The sequence below is a fragment of the Ictalurus punctatus genome, chromosome 19, assembly GCF_001660625.3.
Source record: "Ictalurus punctatus breed USDA103 chromosome 19, Coco_2.0, whole genome shotgun sequence".
Classification (NCBI taxonomy): Eukaryota; Metazoa; Chordata; class Actinopteri; order Siluriformes; family Ictaluridae; genus Ictalurus; species Ictalurus punctatus.
Genome location: NC_030434.2, coordinates 17,967,737 through 17,989,440, shown reverse-complemented (window position 1 = coordinate 17,989,440; position 21,704 = coordinate 17,967,737). Strand labels below are relative to the sequence as shown.

General features: G+C 38.1%; 1 protein-coding gene across 1 annotated transcript; it reads right to left on the bottom strand.

Moving 5' to 3' along the window:
• Positions 1-1,638: 1,638 nt before the first annotated feature.
• Positions 1,639-20,607, bottom strand: helb (helicase (DNA) B). The gene is made up of 16 exons (XM_053688122.1): positions 20,277-20,607; positions 18,467-18,820; positions 17,962-18,221; positions 17,466-17,626; positions 15,796-16,217; positions 15,312-15,550; positions 13,705-14,448; positions 11,570-11,747; positions 11,011-11,152; positions 10,747-10,886; positions 7,864-7,951; positions 7,353-7,412; positions 6,987-7,161; positions 6,580-6,738; positions 5,771-6,262; positions 1,639-3,902 (listed from the first exon to the last, which is right to left on the bottom strand). The coding sequence occupies exons 1-16, from the start codon at positions 20,491-20,493 to the stop codon at positions 3,798-3,800; spliced, it is 3,936 nt and encodes a 1,311-aa protein (XP_053544097.1). The 5' UTR covers positions 20,494-20,607; the 3' UTR covers positions 1,639-3,797.
• Positions 20,608-21,704: the final 1,097 nt, after the last annotated feature.

Genomic DNA, 21,704 nt, shown 5'->3' with positions numbered 1-21,704 from the left:
CAAAGAGTTAAAAGGTCAAATGTTTTCATATACAGGTGAGTGGAAGAAAAAAATGTGTTTCACAAAAGTTATGTTTAACAGATTCGCCTTATTTTCCTATTGTATTTAAAGACACAATGACCCATTTAAGTGTTATATATACACACACACAATCACACACACACACACACAAATATGTGTACAATAATATTTTGCCTGTTTATTGGAGCAAGAGTTGTTGGGGTTTTTTTTAGAACCCATTTTTATAGAATTATTAGTCTCCAGTTGACATTATCTAGGTATAATACCTTTGGTAATGATCGGCTGTGATGTCCACCACTATAGCAAAATTAGAATTACTGACCCCTTGACTATGCTTGAGGGACCCATAGGGGTTCCTGGACCCCACTTTGAGAAGCGTGGCCTTAAGATAAAAATACAAAATAATATCAACATAGTTTTCATGTACTTTTTCAAAAACCATGGGGATGCAAACTCTTGCATGATACTGTACCAAAAGTTCTCCCATTTCTATGTACTCTAATGTGCTACAAAGACACCAAGTTCACTCTTTTTGTTCATTCCAGCATGGTTTATAAATAACATTAGATAACCTGGTCTACCTGCTTTAACACACTGCAGTCATCTAACATATTGAAATGTACAGTTTGTGTGAAGGCACGTAGCTAATAATTGAGAGCGCACAGTATATCTTGTGACATGGGTGTCAAATTAGACTAAATTAACCGTCTTCTTTAATGGGATTGAAAGATTAAAAAAGAAAAAGAACTAGTTTCTGTTGTTCCACTAGAGGGCAACATTGAGTAACAAACCTCTTTTAACGTTGTAGCTACTCTTCCCAACCCCCCCCCCCTTTTATTTACAATAAACAATACAAAAAAAATTGCCTCACCCTCGCATTTAGTTTACCATTTCTAGTCTGATTAGTAAAGAGACAATATGGCTTGTTTACAAAAAAAAAAAAAGTCGACGACGAAAACAAAGTTCGAAGACTACTGGACAGAAATATACACATCTTTTCTATTTCTCAAAAAAATAAAACACAGAAAAATTACAAAACGTGTATTCTCCTACTCCGAAGTGGACAGAGAAGGAAGTACAACTGATCATATTATAAAAGTTTCTCCTGTTAAAGCCAGCTGAAGCTAATCTTTCAGAAACGCAGGTCATACGCGCTTTATAGTAATGGAGTCAGTAAGGGACCGTCTAAAAAGTGCACGACCTGGCAACATCATGTATTAAATCTCTTTACACAGGAACATTGTATACATGTTTCATTCAAGGAAACAACAGATGAGACAACAAGCAGCATTACCACAGCAGGATCACCATCAGGCCTGTCACAAATGAGAGTAAAATGGATGAAGGTAGACAGACTAAATGAAGGAACAATTGCTCTTTCCTTGAAATAAATGGTACAAGAAAAAAAACAGCATAAGAATTAAAAACTTGGGTTTGTTTATTCAGTTTTTCACAGGAAAGAGAAAATGACAAATTGCTACATTGAAATAAAATTCATAGCCAGTTTCTTATTCCAAATAACACTAGGTTTAATACCTGAGAGACTGAAAAAAAGGATTTTGACATAAAAACTGAGATACATTAAAATAAGTCACTTTTATTTTATTTTATTATTTATATTTATGTATAAATATAACTGGCAATGTAACAGGAATCTGGAGTGTGGGTTATGTTTACAGTTGCTCCTTTTTTTAATGCAAGTTGAATTTTAAGCATGTGTGAGAGACCAGTGGCTATTTTCACAAAGAATTTAATCTTACTACTAAGTCTTTCTCTTTTAAACATTTTCATTACTAAGGAATTCCTCAAATGAGAACGGCCTGGGTTACTAAGGATGATGGCACATTTCTGCAACTAATTGATAAAATTCATAATAAATCGATTATGAAAATCGTTGTCAACAAATCTCATTATCGATTAGTTGGTCTGCATGCAACACGGGGTACATTTACTCGTTGCGTTACTTCTGTTTCGAAAACACGCATCAGAGAGTACAGACTCTCTGTGTCCCAAATGATGTACTATACACTTAGACTATGCCCTCTATCATCTAGTGTATGAATTTTAGAAGGGTAATATCGTCTCAAATGGAACACTAGCGGGTTTTTTTACTAACCGGACATATAAGCCATTTCCCAGTCGATGGCACTTAATGTAAAACACACATAATACGATTCCGCTAGCTTTAGCAGAATACCCAGAGTCAACGACCATGAGTTTCTTCAGTTTACTGTTTATCTCAGCATTACCTTTTTATATTCCCAATATGACCTCAGTCACCATCAGACGGAGGCATAATCGTCAAGTGCCTGAGGAAGAAAGAGTGCGACCCAAGTCCTCTAAGGCAGGAAAGCCACCAAGAACATTGTAACTTGCAAACTTTACAAAGCGGAGCTTGTATAGCACGGAAGCACGACAGTGATGCACGAGCACAAACTTTATATCCAAACTGTTTATATCCAAAATGCTCCACTGTGTGCAAGGGGTTGGGGAAGGTACGAGCTGCTTAAGAGGTTCAGTTTAAACCAGGTTACTTGTCATTATATGCTGTATTTGCGTGGTTGCAGTATAAACCGTGTTATTATAACTGGAGCGATCTATAAGTAATCTGTTAGTAACGAGGTCGCGTTGCTCCTCACTCACAATGGTAGACATGGTGATAAACAGTGGGAGCGGAAGTAAGATCTGTAATGTTTAATTAAAACGGTACGATCAAACTAAACATAAATAACAAAAATATGCCTAAAGGCAGTGAGTAATAGAAAGTATGAGGTGCAGTGAAAGTGAGATTTTATTAATTTTGTGCATAAAACATATATAATATAAAATATACAAACAAACAAACAATTGTTTTAATGTAAAGTTTTAGTGTGAAGTTTATATTTTTAACACTCAGTTTGTGGATTTTATTTTAAATAAACGAAATAAATGGTATTGAAATTTTGTCCCCACCCCACTCCAATTAACCTATTATGAAAACAATCTTTAGTTGCAGCTCTAGCTGTTTCATGAATAAATACTGACAGTGAAGCGGTGGCAGCCTGCACAGTAAATTCAAACAAAATACCAATGCATGAAGCAAATAAAATATATTTTTTAAATTAAATATGTAATTAATTTTTTTATTAAAAATAATTAATTAGCGTTTCTGATTTCACACAAACAATGTAAACTCTCATGTCAAATATTTTTAGCAAAGTCAACATAGCATTTTTGTGAGTATTAAACATAATTACAGGAATTCTATTTCAGTGTACATTAGCATTAATGTACACACACAATGATTATGAACATGACAAACTAAGGAAATCAATTACTTATAGGACAGAAAGTTGCAGAAAGTTATGATTATAAGTTGTGTGCATATATGCCAGATTCTTCCATGATTTGTTCACTTTAGATTGTAATGCAGGAGCAAGTATTTGTATGCAAACCCTGACAAAAATAAAACATAATATGCTATAATCACTACAGCATGCATGATATGAAAACTAAAATAAACACCTTACGCATTTGAAATGTTATCTTGAAATGCTCACTGCACTGAAATCACCATGAATATGAAATATTGTTTGACTTGTGACACTCAATAAGTAAAACACACTGAAATCCACAAAACTACAGAATGGCATTCTGTACTTTGCCGGATCTATATCTAGTTTAAAGGTGAATCACCTTAAATGCTGCAATGCACACAAAGTCCCACTCTGACCTTCGGCATGTCACAGCAAACAAGGTATTTGGCAGGCTCTTCCTGACGTTTCTTGCTCATGCACTCACTGGTCCTGGTGCGACTGTGGAGCTTTTGGGTAGAGCTGTCTGGGAGTGATGCTGTTAAGAGACAGGGACTTTAGCTTGGAGCAGCCCAGTGGTGTGTCCACCTGGAAAGTTGGCAAAGAGTTATAAGCTAGAGTTGCACCAGGACAAAACTGGACCTACATCGTATTGTCATCATAAATGTAGATTACAAAGCATCACATCATTTCATGTTGCAGCTTTATGTAAATACAGTGCAGAATACAAGGTTGTTGTTTTTTGCTATATGCCTAAAAGTATGTGGACACCTGACCATCACACCACCCATATGTGGGACAAACTGCTGATAAAAAGTTTGAGGCACACAGTTTCCTAGGATGTCTTTGTACAGTGCATCCGGAAAGTATTCACAGCGCTTCACTTTTTCCACATTTTGTTATGTTACAGCCTTATTCCAAAATGGATTAAATTCTTTATTTTCCTCAAAATTCTACAAACAATACCCCATAATGACAATGTGAAAGAAGTTGTTTTGAAATCTTTGCAAATTTATTAAAATTAAAAAACAAAAAAAGCACATGTACATAAGTATTCACAGCCTTTGCTCAATACTGTGTTGAAGCAGCTTTGACACCAATTACAGCCTCAAGTCTTTTTGAGTACGATGCTACAAGCTTGGCACACCTGTTTTTGGGCAGTTTCTCCATTCTTTGCAGGACCTCTCAAGCTCCATCAGGTTGGATGGGGAGCGTCGGTGCACAGCCCTTTTCAGATCTATCCAAAGATGTTCAATCGGGTTCATGGCTGGGCTCTGGCTGGGCCACTCACTGACATTCACAGAGTTGTCCTGTAGCCACTCCTTTGTTATCTTGACTGTGTGCTTAGGGTCGTTGTCCTGTTGGAAGATGAACCTTCGCCCCAGTCTGAGGTCCAGAGCGCTTTGGAGCAGGTTTTCATCAAGGATGTCTCTGTACATTGCTGCATTCATCTTTCCCTCGATCCTGACTACTCTCAAGGTGGACTCCAATCAAGTTGTAGAAACATCTCAAGGATGATCAGTGGAAACAGGATGCACCTGAACTCAATTTTGAGTGTCATGGTAAAGGCTGTGAATACTTACGTACATGTGATTTTTTTTTTTTTTTAAATAAATTTGCAAAGATTTCAAACAAACTTCTTTCATGTTGTCATTTGGGGTATTGTTTGTAGAATTTAGAAGAAAATAATTTAATCCATTTTAGAATAAGACTGTAACATAAGAAAATGTGGAAAAAGTGAAGCTCTGTGAATACTCTCCGGATGCACTGTATGCTGTAACATAAAGTTTCACTGGAACTAAAGGGTCAAAACCTGTTCCAGCATGACAATGTCCATGTGCATCAAGAGTGGTCCATGAAGACATGGTTTGCAAAGGATGGTGCAGGCCCTGACCTCATCTCCACTGAACACTTTTGCCTTCCCAGAACAGTGGAGGATCTTGTAACAGTAAATACAGGTTTAAAAGCTAGAATGGGATGTTCAAGAACACATATGGGTGTGATGGTCAGGTGTCCGCATACTTTTCTCAATACATTGTGTCTTTTACCCCATTATCTTCCAGTTTGGTCATTTCCAATGCCCACTCACTATCTAGTTCACATAACAGCTACCAGTCTGGAAAGGTGTAGCATGATTTTGCTGCTACTGCATCTTTTCTGAACTGCTGTTCACGCACCGTCACAGGGCAGTCAAACACACTGAGGAAACCACTAACTGCCGCCTTCTGTATACATGAGCTTGACAGACCATTATTCTAGTGTTGCTCTAATGAACATGGGGGAGTGTATCCTTGCACCAACCCTGGAGAACCCAGCCATGCATAGGTATGTATTGTCAGAATTTTAATCTCTCTCTGTGACATGGCAAACTCTTATTGTGCCACTCTGGGCACTCAGTGCTATTATTAATGAGATGTGTGTGTGTGTGTGTGTGTGTGTGCCTACAGTGTTCTTACCTTCATTTGTTTGGATGGCATGGTGCAGTTGTCCGTGGTTCTTTCTCGCTTACATGGACTTGGACTTGCTGATTTGGGGAAACTGAGGTCACCAAACATACTACCAGTATCAGTGAGGTTTTGACAGGTCACATTCTTCAAATTCCTCATTCCAGGGTAAGCTTGGGATGGACCTGGGCTTGACAATGACTCGTGTGTAGACTGAGTAGTCTGAAATCCATAACCTCGCTTTGGCGAGTTGAATTGAGACTGACTTGCCTGACTGAGAAAATCTTTATCGGCTAATCCTAATTCATGTAACAAGTTCACAACATGGCCTTCTAGTCGTGTGTTGCGTTTGATGACGTGTCTTCGGATGGCGTTCTCAAGCCCATCCTTCTTTGCTAAGACATACACTCGGCTCTGACCTCGTGTGACTGCAGTATAAACGTGTTTCCAAGTTTGAGGGATGCCACTGTCAAGAACATACACAATAGTCTTTTCCTCTGAGCCCTGACAAGAGAAAATCATAGAGCAGGTATAGAGGTTAAAACAGCTATCAAGTGTACACTTTGTGAATGAATCTAAGAAGTAAAGTGGATATGTACGTGTTCTTATTTGAATAATGAAAGCAGTTCTTTAATTCTTTAGTGACCTAGTAATTTTTAGCATCTAGAGGAATAGTGACAAATGTAAATTCTGACATGTAAATCTCATTAATAAGAAATAAAGTGTCAAAATAAAGAAATAGTCACAACCGCATTTTCAACAGCATGGAGGAAGCATAACTAAAGTGATTAAGGGTAAGAATGTATGCAAGTGATGTGTACCTGAAAGGTGTGAATGGTTCGAGCCCAGGCATGTCGTAGTTTACACTGTCTCATTAGCTCCCTGTATTCAACAGTCAGCTTTTCTCCCTGCTTGTTATCTAGAGTCAGGTATCTCAATTTAACGCACTTCCGTGCAGTGTCTTCCTTTACCGTCACATCCTGTAATCAGACGTCACATACGTAATTCCTGGTTCAATCAGCAAACGCAAAAAAATGACCAAGAACCCTAAGTGACTAAATAACTCTAGACTAAATAAACAAATATACTGAAGCAGAGGGATTGCTTTAAATAAAAATCATTTAATTGTGTACAGCTTTCTATTTAAAAGATAATAACAGGAATATTATCTTCTGCAGAAAATTATGTTGCAATGGACAAAAAAAAAAAATCTGTTTTTCCACAATACCTGTGTAATAAAGAAAATCTCCCCATTGCACAAGCGTTCTTTTTTACTTTTGCTTCCATCCATTTCGTCCTCCTGGTCTTTGGCTTCATCTTTTTTGTCTATATCAGTTACATAGCCATTCCTTGTGCAACATACTTTATCGCCAATCTGAAAGTTCATTTTGTTTTTATGAGTCCTGAAGAGTGAAGAACATGGGAGTAAAATAACAGAAAACGTGCTTGGGTCTGACTGTGAAATTGTTACACACTGGCATGTTTTACAATGTAGTTAATCCTGTTACAGTCAAAATGCAATACATTAATAACAACAATACGTAACAGTACTCATCAGCAATGACAAACATTGACTAAAAGTACATGAACTTACTTGGTGTTGTGGTTACAGTAATGCTTGCAGCAAAGCTCATTAATCAGAGCACATTCAGTCCTGTTAATAAGAACATGTGTGAGAACAGTCCTGTCACAGGAACCTCTGTACTTATGCTGCACTCCTGGTGCCTTTTAAGAGGGCAATGTTCAAACCTCAGCACCACAAAACTGTAACTGTTGGGCTCTTGAGAAAGGCCCTTAACCCTCAACTGTGCAGATGTATAAATGAGATAAATGTAAGTTGCTCTGGATAAGGGCGTCTGCCAAATGCTATAAATGTAAATGTTATAGATTTAACAAGGTGCCGTGTCTGTATATTAACTGGTCTAAAGCCGATACAGCTATAAAAGTAGAGAAGGGGGACATTAAACTGGTCAGTGTGCACAGACATGTCGATTTGATGTCACCCCAACCCCTAACACACATAATAAACCTAGTGGAAGTCTTTTCTGTGAAACATTTCTTTTGGTCATGCTGGGCTTCATATAATTTCTGTAATACATTTTTACCTCTTGAAGGCAACAAATTGTGAAGACTCATGATCCACCAGCCCTGGTGCTGGGCCTCTCAGCAAACACTTTATAGAATTCTGTAGATCTAGGATTTTTTTAAAAATGCACAAAATGTTCAAAAACTCTCAGGTGCTTTGTAAAGAACATAATATTTGTTTCTGGCTGAACCACTTACATTTTATTATATATTATCCATCGACACTGCGTGCACAATTATTAGGCAAGTCAGTATTATAAAAGATACCTGAATGCTAAGAGGGTATAATTATTTTCATGTGAAGTTTAATTGGTTAATGAGGGAAGGTGTGGCTTAAAGTGATTAACATCCTATATAAGGTGTGCATAATTATTAGGCAGCTTCTCCACCTCAGGAAAACGGGCCAAAAAAAAAAGAGATTTAATTGAGACTGAAAAGTCAAAAATTATAACATGCCTATCAGAGGGATACAGCACACTGCAGATTGCAAAACTATTGTGGCGTCATGGGCGTAACCATGCATTCTTTGTGGGGGGTCGTGTCCCCCAAATGTTGAGGAAAATATTTTCTATATGCCCCCCCCCCCCCTTGTCTTTTCTTCATCTATTCTTTTTATTTATGTCTATTCCTTTTTAATATATTTCTGTTTGTTAAGGAAAATAGGTGTGTGTCCGTCCCCCAATTGTACACTTGGTTGCGCCCATACTCAACGCAAGTTCATTGATATATTTTAGCAGCTCAGCCTGTAAGAAATGGAGACAGCAGCCAAGCGTAGAAAAGTGCAGCAGAACATACAAGCTTTTTTTTCCCCAGACAGTAAGTAACTAGATACCTAAATAGTAGGTAACCTTAGCTTAGTATAGAAGGCATCATACCATGGCTTGGTTTGTTCTTAAGAACATCAATTACCTTTTGATATTTGCATACCAGCGAAGTAGGCTAGGCTAACGTCAGTTCCAGTTTTTGACCATTAACGATACATTCACTTGCATATCCTCCCGCCGAGTTTGTTGTGAACCCTCACGCTGTGACAGTCTGTTATAAATGCGAGTGAAAGTGAGGAAAGCTGCACAGCATTTCGTTCCTTTACACTACATTTGGCCTAAGGACAACTAAGCGATTTTACAAATATAAGGCTCATCATAACGCTGTGATGTGCTAGCTTGGCAACGAGAGATATGGAACTAACATCTGAGTTGTGGCCATATTGTAGTTATCCATTCAGAACCAATTATGGCAGTTTGTCTTTAGAATTAACAAAAGAAAACTCCAGTACCCTTTACATAGCTAACTTTTCCGGTTACCACTATATACTGTTGTACACTTATTACAGAGAAGGCTAAACAGCATGATGACATTAACATAATAAATGACACCAGTTACACAAAGAGAATATTCAGTTTATCAAAATAAAATGATCATCTAAGTCAGTCATTGCTCTACCTGGTCACAATGCAGGCAGCACAGCATTGTTTGGAAGCATCCGTGGGGAAATTGTATTTACAACATGTATAGTGTTTAATTTAGTTTCATAGGTAGCCATCCTTTCTGAGTTTGTTTAAAAGTCGTGATAGCGTGTTTAAATGTTAGCGTGTGTGGTTTGCCTGCACACATCTTAGCTCGCCTCTACTTGGTGTGGTAGGTTATGGAGCAGAGAATACATCTGCCCATAGGACGTCCACAGCACACCACAATTTCCCCATGCTGTGGGAGCTTCTAGCACTCAGAAATAACGTGAATTCGAACGGGGGGGGGGTTTGGACCCCCCAATGTCCATACCATGGTTACGCCCTTTTGCGGCGTGACCACCAGACAATCAAACGCTTTGTTATGAATACTCAACAAGGTCGCAAAAAAACATGTGGAGAAGAAAAGGAAGAAAAAATTGCCTTGAAAAGACTTAAGAAGAATAAAACGTGAGGTTACCAGGAACCCATTAGCCTCCAGAGCCATCATATTTCTTCTTCTGGAACTTAATTAATGGATCTTGTATGGTAGCACTACTTTTATTGTTCTCTGCTTGATATCACTTTGCTTGTATTTTCTCATTTGTAAGTCGCTTTGGATAAAAGTGTCTGCTAAATGAATAAATGTAAATGTAAATATTTCAGAACTGCAACCTTCCAGGAGTGCTCAGAGACATGGCTCAGAGACAAGGTAAGGAAAGCTAAAACACAACCACCACTGAATAAGACTCACAAGCTAAAGGTCATGACTGGGCCAAGGAATACCTGAAGACCAATTTCACAAAGGTTTTATGGACAGATGAAATGAGTGACACTAAATGGACCAGATGGGTGGGCCCATGGCTGGATCATTAATGGGAACAGAGTAAAGTTTGAGTGAAGCTCCGGCAGGGTGGAGGAGGGGTACTGCTGTGGGCTGGCATCATTAATGGTGAGCTAGTTGGACCTTTTTGGGTTGAAGATGGATTGAAAATCAACTCTCAAACCTACTGCCTGTTTCTAGAACACACTTTCTTCAAGCAATGGTACAGGAAGAAATCAGCAACATTCAAGAAGGCCATGATCTTTAGGGCCAGAATTGTTTTTAGTTCATTGTTATGTTATTTTATGTTAGTTATTTGTTAGATAATACTTTAAGACTGAAGAATAAACAAGTGAAAAAAAATTATGTGGAATTTAGTTGCCTAATAATTGTGCATGCTAATTATTTCCCCTGAGAAAGATTTTTTTTTTCCTTTGTTAAACATTCTATTTTGATGTGAAATAAACATTTAGGATCAACTAAGACCGTTGTATTTGTTCACCAATAAAATTAAGCTGAGAAATACCATTTGCCTAATAATTGGTCATGGAGTGTATATTAATACTCAAATAGAACACAAGCCATAGATAATATTTTGAGAACTTTGAAAGTCAAGATCATTTTACTGTACATACCATCATCGTTTTCCTTTTCTGGAAGAAGGATCTCAATGAACCTCTTGTCAGGTGAGGGTAGTGTGCGTTTTTTACCCAGTTCTACAGTAGCATCATAGTTTAGATTATGAAACTTTTTAGTAACACCCATATCTGCTATTCTAAAGGGGCAAAAGAAAAGACTAGAATTTAAAATGATCTAATAAAGATTACATTGGATAAACCCAAATGCAAATTATTATTATGTTATTATTGTGACATTTTAGACAATAGAAAACAGCTTACAATCCAGCATTTTGGACAATGAGCTCTGATTCAGCACGGTGGTTGGTGCACATTTCGATGGCCCAGTTCACCTTCTTTAGACTGGTAAAGAGGTCATTGAGGACATTTCCTGGTTGAATGCTGGGCAGCTGCCTTATATCTCCTTTACCAAAAAAGAACCCCCATAATATAATGCATTGAAGTGCAGTCTTCAATAATAAAACCACTAAGAACCTATTACGGCTTCATTTACAGGTTGATGTACACTGTCAAAATGTTACACTGACACATCAATTAATATACAATAATATTCATCAAAATCATTTACCTAAAATGTAGCCACGGCGTCTTTGGTGTCTATAATTTTGCGTCTTTGGTTTTGCACTGTAGCTATACTAATGAATCTAGCAAATAATGCAAATTTCTGATCACCTACAGTATTATCAGACAAAATCATTACAAGCTTGCCTCAAACCACAAAGGCAAACGGAACAATTTTGCTATCAAACATACCTCTGTAAGGTGGTCATTCAAAAGATTGTACATCACTGTAGCTCAGATACAGTTATTTTCACCTCACCCAGAATTATGAACTTTTGTAGTTGTGCATGTTTGGTGAGCATTGACAGGATGGAGGAAAGGATCTGCACACACACAAGACTGCCTTCATCCACCACCAGCACTCGGACGTTGGCAAACTTCCAGTTTATTGGCTCCCCACTTGGTTGTTTTTTCGTAAGCATGTAACTCCATAAGACCTAAAATCAGTGCAGGAAGAAGGACAGACCAAGTAAGTACTGGATTGTCAATAAATACTTAACCATGGTGCATCTGCTCTAGGAAGCTGAGGTATTACAATTTTATATACAGTACAGTGGATTTAGAAAGTATTCCGACCCCTTCCATTTTAGCACATTTTGTTGTCATGTTTAATTTAAAATGGATTAAACTGATGTTTTTTTGCCATCATTTTACACACAATAACAACATGAAAAGTTTTTAGACATTCTTGCAAATGTATTAAAAATTAAAACTGAAATATCTCAATTATATAAGTATTCAGACCCTTTATTCAGCACTTTGTAAAAACACATTTGCCAATAATTAAAGCTTCAAATCTTCTTGGTTAAGTTCCTACAAACTTTGTACACCTGGACTTAGATCCTCTTAAACTTCAACAGATTGGATGGAGAGTGTCTGTAAACTGTTTTCTTCAGGTCTCTCCACAGATATTCAAAGGCTTTGAAGTCTGGACTTTCCAGCTTTATCTTGGCTGAATGCTTTGGGTCATTGTTGTGCTGAAAGGTGGAACATCCACCCCAGACTGAGGTTGGGTGCAGGTTTTCTTAAAGGATTTATCTTTATTTGGCTGCATTCATTCTTCCCTCAATTCTGACCAGTCTCCCTGTCCCTGCTGCTGAGAAGGGCCCCCATAGCATGATGCTGCCACAATCATACTTCATCATAAGGATGGTATTAGCCAGCTGGTTTTGCCTTGGAGTTCAGCCCAAAGAGTTTTGCATACATTTTTACCTCATCAGACCAGATAATCTTTTTCCTTATGCTCGCGGAGTCCTTTTAGTGCTTGCCATATGCCTCTTACTCAGGAGTGGCTTCCATCTAGCACTGAATTATGTGACCTTTAAATACAAGTGTGTGCCTTTCTAAATCATGTCATCAATTAAATTTGCATTAAACTTCTAGAGACATTTCAAGATAATCAAAACATGCGAGATACACCTTAGCTTAATTTGGACTGCCTTAGACAAGGGTCTGAACATTTGCTAAAATCTTTATTTATTTATTTATTTTTATATAAATTTGCAACAATTTCTTAAACATGTTTTCACTACGTAATTATGGATTGTTTTCTATATAGTTGTTTGTAGAGTAATGCCAAAATTCAATTTAATCCATTTTACATTACATCTTTAACACAATAAAACGCAACCGCTGATAGGGTCTGAATACTTTCCGAACCAACTGCATGTACTGTATACAGTGTGTAAGTCAATGTCTGAGAGTGATGTGAAAATGAATTGAACGTGTAACATTTAAAGAAAAAATCAAATAGACACCAAATATTTCTATACAGCAATCAAATCAGCACCAGAAAATATTTATTTGCTTAGTTTTCTCTCTTGGTTTGGTTTTGAGCTCAGTGGGTTTTTACTGCACTGTGATTTGAAAGTATGCTGAAATATAGCAACATTTATAGTATCTCAAACCAAACCGGTATACAAAATATTATAAAAGCACAATTTTAAGGACACAAATTAACACATAGTTGTGCATATAGTTTAAACACTTCTGCAGGCTAAAATACAAAATTCTTAAGACTTCTTAATTATATCTGTTGCATAAGTACAAGGAGAGAAGGAGGAGCAGGAGGAAGAAAAAAAAGAGAAAGAAGACGCAAAAAAAATCCAAAGACCTGACATCCAACTAAAACAAAAAATATGAACTTTGAAGGAGAAGAGGTTGTGGAACAACCTAGGTTAAAGTAAGAAATTACAAAGTTTTGTGATGCAAGACTTATTAGATATGAACTTGATGCATAAGAACTACAAAAAGGTTTGTACCTATAATGTAAGAGTGGACGTACGTAATGGTTCTGCTAGCTCTGTTGATTTGCTGCACAAAACCACTGATTATATACTGGTTTAATTATGCAACTCTGACACATTCAGTGAGAAAAACGAAGACACCACAAACCTGATGCATGGTATAAGCTGTGAAGCAGGTTTTCTTGGTCAGAAGTGATGCAGCTCTACCTGTGGGAGCAGTAAGAAGAACCTCCAGTGGCTCTTTGCTATTCTCTTTCTTCTCACCCTCCTCCCTGGTGCTGTCATGATCATCCTCTCTAATCTTCTCCTGTTGCTTCATGGCAGCTTTAAAGATCATACTGACCACGGTGGTCTTGCCACAGCCCCCCTTTCCACTGACCACTGTCACAGCATTGGCACACATCATCTCTGCTGCTCGCACTTGGTCTGGGTCCAGCTTTATAGAGGTGGCCTCAGGTTCTTCATCCATGGGGCCATGCACACCTGAGGCAGACTCTCTTAGATCATGCGCTGCGGAGAGGAGAACCTTCCTCACGTCCAGATCAATCTTCCAGGGTTCCCCCTCTATTAGTTGCTGGAGACATTCAGCAATTTCTTTCTCATACTTGTAGAGATTCCTCAGGGCAATCTTCTGCTTTTCTATGATCACCACTCCATGCTTGCGAAGGAAGGCCACGGCTTCCCAAATGCGTTCTTCTTGCATTTTCATCTTCTCCTCCAGAACCGTCCGGTCAATGTAGGTGTGGCCAAACTGACTACAGTAGCCTTTAAGTTCGTGGTACACCTTCAGGGCATTTTGCTGCTCAGAAGACATTTTGCTGAATAACTCACAGGACATAAAGTCCTTCAGTGTAGTCTCACATCTGACTAATCGGAACTCTTTATACATTATCTGTTGACGAATAAAACAATAAATCAATCAGTCAAACGTTTAGTTAAGATACACAGTATTATTTACTCAGATCATCAGAAAATACCATAAATAATAATTCTCTGGATCTAAATGGAAGTTGAATCAATTCGATTGTGTAATATGTAATAAAGTGTGCCTGCATTTTTTATGGAAAAAGGGTGGAGGAAACTACTTGTTATAGTGAACAATTGTGTTTGTCTTTTGGGTGTTAACTTACTATTGTTTTTATATAGCAAATTTTTATTGGTAACTCAGTTTTCACACAATTTGATCATTTTCCAATTCCTACTAGCTAGCGCTCTCCCTTTCACACAACAGCTAGTACCCAGGAAGGATGAGAGCTAGCATGTGCTTCTCCCAAGACATGTAAAGCCAGTCAGTGCTTCTTTTCAAACGGCTGCTCACGCTGCGGTACAAGGCAGCAGAACACACTCGGAGGAAAGCACTACGTGGCCTTTTCTGCATACTTGACTGGTTAGTGTCTCTCTGATTAACATGGGAGAGAGTAATGCCATCTCTCCCACCTAGTTAGCACAGACAATTTTCAACACTGTTGTTTCACTTGAGATCCTATTCAGCATTATTTAACATCAGAAGAAAACATAGAATACATTTCATACCAGGAGCAACAATCATTGCTGTTTTACAGTGAAATTAGGGCATATGATTTCGTATTAAGTTTCATTTAGATGACTCTAAAATCTTCCAGTCCAGATGAATAATAAAAATTGTTTATGATGTTACTGACATTAGATGTGTTTCCATATCATGTGATGCCACAAAAACACCATTTAGTTTTCCTATATATCAATTTAGGTTACCCAATATCCAGTCTTACTCACATAGCCAAAGCCAAACTTCCACACATCAGTCTTGATGAGCTCTTCCAGTCTGGCTAAGGGACTCGTATTATTTTTCTGTGGGGAACCTTCCCTGTTTCCTTCATCAATTTTAGACTGCTGTTTCTCCTCTTCCTCTTTCCCTTTTTTCAGTAGATTTAAAAACTGCCCTGGCAGCAACGTTGGCAAGTATTTCATGATATAAGGATAGATGGTGGCAGCTCTTACAAGAAAACCTGCATCTATATGATAACACAACAAAATGAACAATATTATGTCATTGTTATATCCGTTAACGTCAAGAAAAATTGAGGGAATGACTGGTTAATGGTTTTGCAGATGTTGGCAAATTAAAATAATAATTTTTACATGCATGCAATTTTTAATCATTGCAAATTGTTACGGTCGAAGAAGAGTAAAAACACTCAGAGGAGAAAGTATTGCACCATGCTAGAAAACAGGCATTTCAACAACATGCTACTAATACCTGATTTCCAAATGTTAGACTTGGCATAATCAGCTTCTTCCCTTGTGTCTTTGATATTCTCTCCAAATTCGTGCAGAGCTTCCACTACGTTTATGAGGTCCACATATCTGTCCTCTGGTAGCCATTGCATGAACCGGGTGACAAAATTAGGTTCCACATCACACTCCTTCAGGAAGAGAGACACGAAAGTGCGCCAGCCATTTTTCAGGTCTGTATGGAGTTTGTAGGAAGGGTAGCCGTCGACCACCAGTTTACGGGAGTGTTGCTGGGCACCGCAGGAGATCTCCCACCATGGGTTCCTGAGAGGAAATCGGCCCTTAACACGTACTTTCTTCCCATGAAACATGAAATCCACTGGACATGAAGCAAAGCAGAAAGAGTTAAAACTACAGAACATTTGGGAAAAAATATAGCAAAAACATCTAAGTAAAGTAACTCAACACAGTAGGTGGTAATATCCTTTTAAATAAATCAGCTTTTGCTGCAGTGTTGTCTTCTGTTGCGTGCTGCTAACAGTGAACTCTTCCTGCTGGGTTTTATGTTTGAGATGTTTTATCAGGTTACTTGTGTTGTAGGATCCTGTAATACCTTCTCTTGATATTTTTGCAGAGCACAGTTTGTAATCTGTTTTGCTTTGATTGCGGTGATTAAATGTGTAATACACCCAGATCGCTTCCATGTCATATGTTCATTAGCATCATTATGTACTCTCTAGACCAGTGGTCACAAACCCTGTTCCTGGACCTTCCTGAAGACTTTAGCTCAAACCATAATCGTGCCCACATCACCGTCTAATCATTGCTTTAAGAAGTTCTTGATCAACTAAAACAGGTGTATTAGATTTTTTTTTTGTATGCTAATAATTTAACATGTATTTCTACTAACCAAGGAGAGTTTATTGTCTTAACTGTAATGTGAAACTGCCTCCATGCAATGCATATTTTGTTTTTGTTTTGTTTAATATGTGGAGCATATGCATTTGTATGCCTTTAACAGCCGGGTATATGTAGAAACAAGAGTTCACACACACACACACACATTGAAAAAACACATTGTTTTTCATGGTTAAGTGATTTTTAAGTCTCTAAGTGAAAGGAGAACACTTGTAGTTGTTTTAATGTTGGCATTAATTTCCTTTGAATCCATTATTTCGTGTTATGTTGTTGGTTTTAAAATTAGTGCTGTATTGCATGTGTTTTTTTTTTTTTATATTGGTCAAAGAGAAATTTAAATTTCGGTTGACAGAGTTGTATTGTATTGTCTCTGCATATCGTGTAGCACTAGCGCGCGCGCAACAGCACTAGCGCTAGCGCGCGCGCAACAGCACTAGCGCTAGCGCGCGCGCAACAGCACTAGCGCTAGCGCGCGCGCAACAGCACTAGCGCTAGCGCGCGCGCAACAGCACTAGCGCTAGCGCGCGGGCAAAGTCTCATTCGCCCTAAGGGCGTGGCGTCAATACCTATCCTGCTTATCCAAAAGTAACTTGTAATTTGATTTACTTGATAAAAATGTAATTTGTTGAGTGGCCAAACAATACAAGTACTGATATGTTACATTAACATAATAATGACAACTTTGTATTTAAAAATTGGTAACTCAGTTTTCACACAATTTGATCATTTTCCAATTCCTACTAGCTAGCGCTCTCCCTTTCACACAACAGCTAGTACCCAGGAAGGATGAGAGCTAGCATGTGCTTCTCCCAAGACATGTAAAGCCAGTCAGTGCTTCTTTTCAAACGGCTGCTCACGCTGCGGTACAAGGCAGCAGAACACACTCGGAGGAAAGCACTACGTGGCCTTTTCTGCATACTTGACTGGTTAGTGTCTCTCTGATTAACATGGGAGAGAGTAATGCCATCTCTCCCACCTAGTTAGCACAGACAATTTTCAACACTGTTGTTTCACTTGAGATCCTATTCAGCATTATTTAACATCAGAAGAAAACATAGAATACATTTCATACCAGGAGCAACAATCATTGCTGTTTTACAGTGAAATTAGGGCATATGATTTCGTATTAAGTTTCATTTAGATGACTCTAAAATCTTCCAGTCCAGATGAATAATAAAAATTGTTTATGATGTTACTGACATTAGATGTGTTTCCATATCATGTGATGCCACAAAAACACCATTTAGTTTTCCTATATATCAATTTAGGTTACCCAATATCCAGTCTTACTCACATAGCCAAAGCCAAACTTCCACACATCAGTCTTGATGAGCTCTTCCAGTCTGGCTAAGGGACTCGTATTATTTTTCTGTGGGGAACCTTCCCTGTTTCCTTCATCAATTTTAGACTGCTGTTTCTCCTCTTCCTCTTTCCCTTTTTTCAGTAGATTTAAAAACTGCCCTGGCAGCAACGTTGGCAAGTATTTCATGATATAAGGATAGATGGTGGCAGCTCTTACAAGAAAACCTGCATCTATATGATAACACAACAAAATGAACAATATTATGTCATTGTTATATCCGTTAACGTCAAGAAAAATTGAGGGAATGACTGGTTAATGGTTTTGCAGATGTTGGCAAATTAAAATAATAATTTTTACATGCATGCAATTTTTAATCATTGCAAATTGTTACGGTCGAAGAAGAGTAAAAACACTCAGAGGAGAAAGTATTGCACCATGCTAGAAAACAGGCATTTCAACAACATGCTACTAATACCTGATTTCCAAATGTTAGACTTGGCATAATCAGCTTCTTCCCTTGTGTCTTTGATATTCTCTCCAAATTCGTGCAGAGCTTCCACTACGTTTATGAGGTCCACATATCTGTCCTCTGGTAGCCATTGCATGAACCGGGTGACAAAATTAGGTTCCACATCACACTCCTTCAGGAAGAGAGACACGAAAGTGCGCCAGCCATTTTTCAGGTCTGTATGGAGTTTGTAGGAAGGGTAGCCGTCGACCACCAGTTTACGGGAGTGTTGCTGGGCACCGCAGGAGATCTCCCACCATGGGTTCCTGAGAGGAAATCGGCCCTTAACACGTACTTTCTTCCCATGAAACATGAAATCCACTGGACATGAAGCAAAGCAGAAAGAGTTAAAACTACAGAACATTTGGGAAAAAATATAGCAAAAACATCTAAGTAAAGTAACTCAACACAGTAGGTGGTAATATCCTTTTAAATAAATCAGCTTTTGCTGCAGTGTTGTCTTCTGTTGCGTGCTGCTAACAGTGAACTCTTCCTGCTGGGTTTTATGTTTGAGATGTTTTATCAGGTTACTTGTGTTGTAGGATCCTGTAATACCTTCTCTTGATATTTTTGCAGAGCACAGTTTGTAATCTGTTTTGCTTTGATTGCGGTGATTAAATGTGTAATACACCCAGATCGCTTCCATGTCATATGTTCATTAGCATCATTATGTACTCTCTAGACCAGTGGTCACAAACCCTGTTCCTGGACCTTCCTGAAGACTTTAGCTCAAACCATAATCGTGCCCACATCACCGTCTAATCATTGCTTTAAGAAGTTCTTGATCAACTAAAACAGGTGTATTAGATTTTTTTTTTGTATGCTAATAATTTAACATGTATTTCTACTAACCAAGGAGAGTTTATTGTCTTAACTGTAATGTGAAACTGCCTCCATGCAATGCATATTTTGTTTTTGTTTTGTTTAATATGTGGAGCATATGCATTTGTATGCCTTTAACAGCCGGGTATATGTAGAAACAAGAGTTCACACACACACACACACATTGAAAAAACACATTGTTTTTCATGGTTAAGTGATTTTTAAGTCTCTAAGTGAAAGGAGAACACTTGTAGTTGTTTTAATGTTGGCATTAATTTCCTTTGAATCCATTATTTCGTGTTATGTTGTTGGTTTTAAAATTAGTGCTGTATTGCATGTGTTTTTTTTTTTTTATATTGGTCAAAGAGAAATTTAAATTTCGGTTGACAGAGTTGTATTGTATTGTCTCTGCATATCGTGTAGCACTAGCGCGCGCGCAACAGCACTAGCGCTAGCGCGCGCGCAACAGCACTAGCGCTAGCGCGCGCGCAACAGCACTAGCGCTAGCGCGCGCGCAACAGCACTAGCGCTAGCGCGCGCGCAACAGCACTAGCGCTAGCGCGCGCGCAACAGCACTAGCGCTAGCGCGCGCGCAACAGCACTAGCGCTAGCGCGCGCGCAACAGCACTAGCGCTAGCGCGCGCGCAACAGCACTAGCGCTAGCGCGCGGGCAAAGTCTCATTCGCCCTAAGGGCGTGGCGTCAATACCTATCCTGCTTATCCAAAAGTAACTTGTAATTTGATTTACTTGATAAAAATGTAATTTGTTGAGTGGCCAAACAATACAAGTACTGATATGTTACATTAACATAATAATGACAACTTTGTATTTAAAAATCATTTCTCTGTTTAAAGTGGAATTCATGCAACACTGATATGTATATACTTGTTTACTTTGTCATGCCCGTGTCATTTCTAAATGACAACATGAAGATTATAAAGATGAAATTTTCACCTTCATCCGCCGCGGGTACAGACTGCTGAGACATGAATCCCCCAGAAAAGACAGAGGCCATTTCCTTCATGTCCAGAAACTCCGGCACTGGCTCTTCCTCTCCTTCGTCGTTTTCGGACTCTTCAGCCGCGTTATCCGTCTTTGGTGGCAAAATGTAACCCACCAACTTCACGTATTTACTGGCGCTCATATTATTATAACTTAATCTTTTCTCCATTAAACGGCACGTAGTAAAAAAAAAAATTAGCTTCGTATTTACCGCACTACAGGTCACGTGACAACGTTACTTCTCTTTTCCTTCGCTTCTTCTTCTTCTTCTTCTTCCATCCGGTGTAATGGAAATTAGGTGCATTACAGCCTCCGACTGACATGGAGCGTGAATAAGAAGAAGAGGGCAGAAGCCAAATTAAAAATAAACAAATAAATAAACACACGTCCCTTATATAGAACTGCAAATCTTCAGTTCCTCTTTTTAACCTTGCCTTATTAATTCCCTTTTATTTTCATTCTCTGAACAAACACTGATTACATTATCCATCATTACCAAATAGGCAAGTGTGGAAAATACTCCACTATGTAACTGTACTTCATTACTATACTTAAGTATTATTTCTGGCATATTTTACTTAACTTGAGTATTATTAAAATGGAATATTAGTAATTAACGTAATAATTATTTACAGACATACCTCCCTGTAAAAACCTCATTTCAGGGAGGTAGCTCCCAACCCCAAACTAACCCCCCTCCCTGTCAACCTCCAAGGGTGTATGAATACAGGACATATGATTATAAAGGAAGAAAATAATTTAATTGATCACATATTGAAACTATTTACACACACTCCTACAGCGAACCCTCCCATAAACAGATTTTAAAATGTGTTTAATTGTTGCCATGTAAGGACCCATGTATGTAACTTTTTTGTAGGTTATACTAAATTAAATTGTATTATATTATTAAACTCATGGAGTAATTTATTATTATTATTATTATTATTATTATTATTATTATTATTATTATTATTATTATTATATTACACCGTTAAGCAAGTGCTCCATCACGTAGGACATCAATAGAGTAGCTCCTTAGCAGTTTTAGTTTAAATAACGTGAACGAATGGCACCTGCTAACTTTTAAACTCCCCTCAACATGTCTTTTACAGTCATTTAACCCACCATGGCTTATAGAAAGGTCGCTGGGATATTGGGATATTGTATATATCCCATTATATGATATTGTATATAATTTGCAGGCCTCAGGGAGCCACTATCGATGTACGGGAGATTCTTGGAACTTCTGGGAGAGGTGGGATGTCTATATTTAACTCAATTTCCAAGAAAGAAAAAAATACTTAAATTTGTAGACCTTCAAAATACTCCTAACATGTATTTTACAGTCATTTAACCCACCATGGCCAATGGAAAAGT